Source organism: Canis lupus, chromosome 21 (genome assembly GCF_003254725.2).
Source record: "Canis lupus dingo isolate Sandy chromosome 21, ASM325472v2, whole genome shotgun sequence".
NCBI classification, from domain to species: Eukaryota; Metazoa; Chordata; class Mammalia; order Carnivora; family Canidae; genus Canis; species Canis lupus.
In genome coordinates this window covers 24,057,117-24,061,158 of record NC_064263.1, presented here as the reverse complement: position 1 = coordinate 24,061,158, position 4,042 = coordinate 24,057,117, and the positions used below count along the sequence as shown (strand labels likewise).

The 4,042-nt window shown below is 47.6% G+C and overlaps 1 protein-coding gene across 1 annotated transcript; it reads right to left on the bottom strand.

The window, feature by feature from the left end:
• Nucleotides 1-885: 885 nt before the first annotated feature.
• Nucleotides 886-2,906, bottom strand: LIPT2 (lipoyl(octanoyl) transferase 2). The gene is made up of 2 exons (XM_025459018.3): nt 2,130-2,906; nt 886-1,590 (listed from the first exon to the last, which is right to left on the bottom strand). Exons 1-2 carry the CDS (start codon nt 2,593-2,595, stop codon nt 1,361-1,363), a joined length of 696 nt encoding a protein of 231 aa, XP_025314803.1. The 5' UTR covers nt 2,596-2,906; the 3' UTR covers nt 886-1,360.
• Nucleotides 2,907-4,042: the final 1,136 nt, after the last annotated feature.

The following is a 4,042-nucleotide window of genomic DNA, read 5'->3' as shown; positions in this document are numbered from 1 at the left end:
GCATTAAACCACTGAGCCATCCAGGGATCCCCAGGTTAATTAAAGTGTTATTCATGTCATCTGTTTATTTTTCTTTTTAATATGAAAAGTTAAATTACATGGTGGTTCACATTATATTTCTATTGGACAGTGCTTATATAGGGGAAACTGAAGCCCAGAAAAGGTAAATGACTTGCCCAAAGAGCTGGGACTATAACCTGGGCCACTCAACAGTTCTCATTCAAGGATCTTTCTATCCTAACTGCCTATGGTAGCCAGTCTCCAAGATGGTCCCTAATGATCTTCACTTCCCATCATCCTGAGTAGCCCTTCCACATTGTCTAGTTCATCTGCTTGGAAACTGTAGAAATGACTGTACAACTTCCAAGGCTGGGTCATAAGACCTTGTGGCTTCCACCTTGTCTCTTTCTGGCATCACTTGTTTTGAGGGAACAAATAGCTCTATGGAGTGGCCCACATGGTGAGGAATGTAGGCCCCATCAACAACCAGTATCAATGAAGTAGAATCAACCATCTTGGAAACCGATCTTCCATTCCCAAACCTTCAGATAACAGCTGATCCAACTGACATCTTGACTACACCTCATGAGAGATCTCAACCCAGAATCACCCAGGTAAGCTTCCCAAATTCCTGACCCACAGAATATGTATGAGATAATGTTTATTGTTCTAAGCTATTAAGTTGTGGGGTGATTTGTTACATGGCAATAAATAATTAATATATAATAATTACATAGCCTTATAAACTTAGAGATCTCATTTAAGGAAAACTTACTTCTACCTTTTGCATTTGTACAATGTGAGAAATTATTCTTGTCTTTTCCTGGCCTCTGGTCTAGCTCAGGTTACCTAACCGAAAAAAGCAATCAGGCTTGGCAATCCAACCCAGGAAGTCAAGATCTCATTTTTATTCTTTAAAGATTTCTTTCCCTTTTCCTTTTATTGCAGAAAGCACCCCACCATATCACCTTCACATATAGAAATATGATTCCTCCAAAAATCAAAGGAACTGGAGCCCAGAATTGCCCAATTAAATATAGTATTTGGGAGGTAATAAACATTTGAGAACTGATTCTCTATATCTGAGTTTTTCTAAGCTGAGAAAATGGTGCAGACAGTAGTGTTAATGTCTTACATTTATATAGCATGTGTTGCTTTTCATGTTTTCAAATCCACCATATTGGAGGTAGGTGGGAAGATATAAATAAACTAGCATACATATGGAAACATGTATGCTTTGCTCATAGTCTCATGGTAAGTGAATAACAGGACCAGGTCTAGAATTTGGGTTTCAGTGACTCCAAGTTAGACTTGATGCTTTTCAAGCAGGATCTCCCAGCAGTGATAACATGAACACTCTTCAGTTGGGGCTGTCCTCTGAGATCAACGTGCATTTGTAGGTCTCTTTAAAAGCCTGAAGGAAAGGTGGTATTACTTCATCCACAGTGACATGCCTTCGGAGCTCCTCACTCAGAGAGGTGACACCTGTCCCAACTAGCCCGCAGGGGACAATGTGCTCAAACCACCCAAGGTCTGTAGAACAGTTCAGAGCCAGGCCGTGGGACGTGATGTGCCTTCCACAGCGGACTCCTGCAAGACAAGCCAAAGGGTCTCAGAGTAGGTAACCTCCCTCCTCGGGCTTCACCATCCCCCTCAGTGTGATGAAGGAACCGGGCTCCATCACTGGCTTTCCCGCTTTGTTTTTGAGCACCCAAGGAAGGGGTCGTGCACAGATCGGGGGAGGGGGACATAGTAGGGGAGGGGTGTGTGACACCAGAGCTGCTGCATTATAGAGATTCCAGAAAATGTCTTTTAACAGAGATTCTGTTGCTTTAAAAAAAAAAAAAAAGGTAAAAAAAAAAGTTTGAAAATTCCTAAGTTCCATTATTGTCTAGACATTGTGATTAATTAGGAATAACCTGGCAATTCACTTCTCGAAAAGATGAATGTTGGATGAAATGACCACTGAGAGCCCTCCTGAGGGCTGTGAATAGTTTAAGAGATCAGTGAGAAGGCTTAAGACCTCAAACCAGCGGGTAGCCCGCGCCAGACAGACTTCCTCCCGCTAAGCCCCGCCCCGCCCCCGGCCCCGCCCCCGCCCCGGCCCCGCCCCCGGCCCCGGCACTAACCGATAGCGCAGACCTTGCGTTCCCCCAGCCAGACACCGGTGTAGGGCGGGGGCCGCGCGCGGGCGCCTTGCAAGCCCCGGGACTCGCACAGGCGCACTGCGCACGCCTCCAGCGCCGCTACGTGGGTGCGCAGGCGCAGGCCCAGGCGCCGCAGGTCTAGCACCGGGTGGCAGAGCAGCTGGCCCGGGCCGTGGAAGGTGGCCAGGCCGCCGCGTCCCGTGGCACGTACCTCGGCGCCCAAGGCCCGCAGCCGCGCCATCTCCTCCGGCGTCAGGCCGCCACGCAGCCCGGACGTGTACACGGGCCCCGCGGGCTCGCAGAGCAGCAGTGCGCCCGCCTCAGCCCCGGACGGGGCCTCAGGGCCTGGCGCGGCCTGCAGCCGCCGCAACCAGCGCTCCTGTAGGGCCAGGAGCTCGGCGTAGGGCATCCGGCTTCGCCGCACCAGCCGTACCGCGGGTGGCCGCATGGCGTCAGCCGGGGCGTCGGCGAGGTTCCGCCCCTGCCCGGGCCTGGGGGCGGGGACTCGGAGGCGCGTCCTCAGCCGCCGCTCTGAGCGCTGGTCGCGGGCTGTGCAGAGCTGTGAGCCCTCCACCTAGTATCCGGTGTGTCTCTCCCATTCATTCCTTCATTCATTCCGACAGCCAGTAGGCTTGATACTGTGGTGCACAGTATATGGGGAAAAAGTCTTTCCTGGGAAGCTGACAGCCTTACAGCAGACAATACGCAAGTATTCGAGCATGAAATAAATAAGGTTATTTCACATACTAATAACTGCGAGGAAAAGAATGCAAAATAGGATAATGTGTGCCCTGGGTAGTTACCTGAAGAGGAAACTATGAAAAGGAGGTGAACGTGCAGAAAGTTTATGGTGGGAGGGACACTTGGGTGGCTCAGCAGTTTAGCGCCTGCCTTCGGCCCAGGGCGTGATCCTGGAGTCGCGGGATCGAGTCCCACGTCGGGCTCCCGGCATGGAGCCTGCTTCTCCCTCTGCCTGTGTCTCTGCCTCTGTCTGTCTGTCTGTCTCTCTCTGTGTGTCTGTCTCTAATGAATAAATAAATAAAATCTTAAAAAGTTTATGGTGGGGAGCTGTAAGAGCGTGATGGAAGCAGGATTCCCAGAGGGAGGAATCAAACTGAAACAAATCTCTGCAGAGGCCTCAGCCTATCTCAAAGGATGCTCTGAGCCTGAGATGACCTTTAAGAATTGTTCCAAATTAAAGAACTGGGGCCAGAAGTTTATATCCTATCATTGAGCGGTGATAGAGGCTCTATCTGTAACTTTCAGGAAGGCTGCATCCTTCTATAGGAGACAATTCCCAGAGAATTATGAGCCATAAGCAGCCTACTCCCAGAAGTTGGGGGAATGACTGGCTGGGTCCAGAAGCTGGATCTAGACCACAGTATCCATTATGTTGTATTGGATTGTCATTCAAATAAATCTGAATTCGTTCAGTAAACTTTCACTGAATACCAACAAGAAGAGGATACATAAGGCTGTCCCACCCCTGTATTCCTAATAGCATAAAGAACCCCATTATTATGTCCTCAGTCTGCCTTCTGAATCTATCTTCCAAGCTACAGGCAAGAATTGTTCAACTAAAAAGAAAGCAAGCAAAACAAAAATAAGAAAGCGGGAAAGTGTAGATAATAATGTAACAGCAAATTATTGTTACCCACTATCCAGCATTGTCAAATTTTAGTATTTTCACTTAGGTCTTTTTTTTATTTTTAGAAACTGATAACATTGCTTACTTAGGTATCTGAAAGAGATTTCCTAATATAAACATAAAAATCCTAAGCAGACATTAGTAAAATGAATACAGCAATGTATAAAAGGATTAACACATCATGATGAAGTAATGTTTATCCCAGGAATGCAAGGTTGGCTTAACATTATAAAATCGAATAATATAA

Excerpts from the sequence above, each read along its gene's own strand:
- LIPT2 (XM_025459018.3), bottom strand. The coding sequence starts at position 2,595 with ATGCGGCCACCCGCGGTACGGCTGGTGCGGCGAAGCCGGATGCCCTAC. Across the intron at positions 1,591-2,129 it reads ACGCAAGGTCTGCGCTATCG|GAGTCCGCTGTGGAAGGCAC; the intron begins GTTAGTGCCGGG and ends CTTGTCTTGCAG.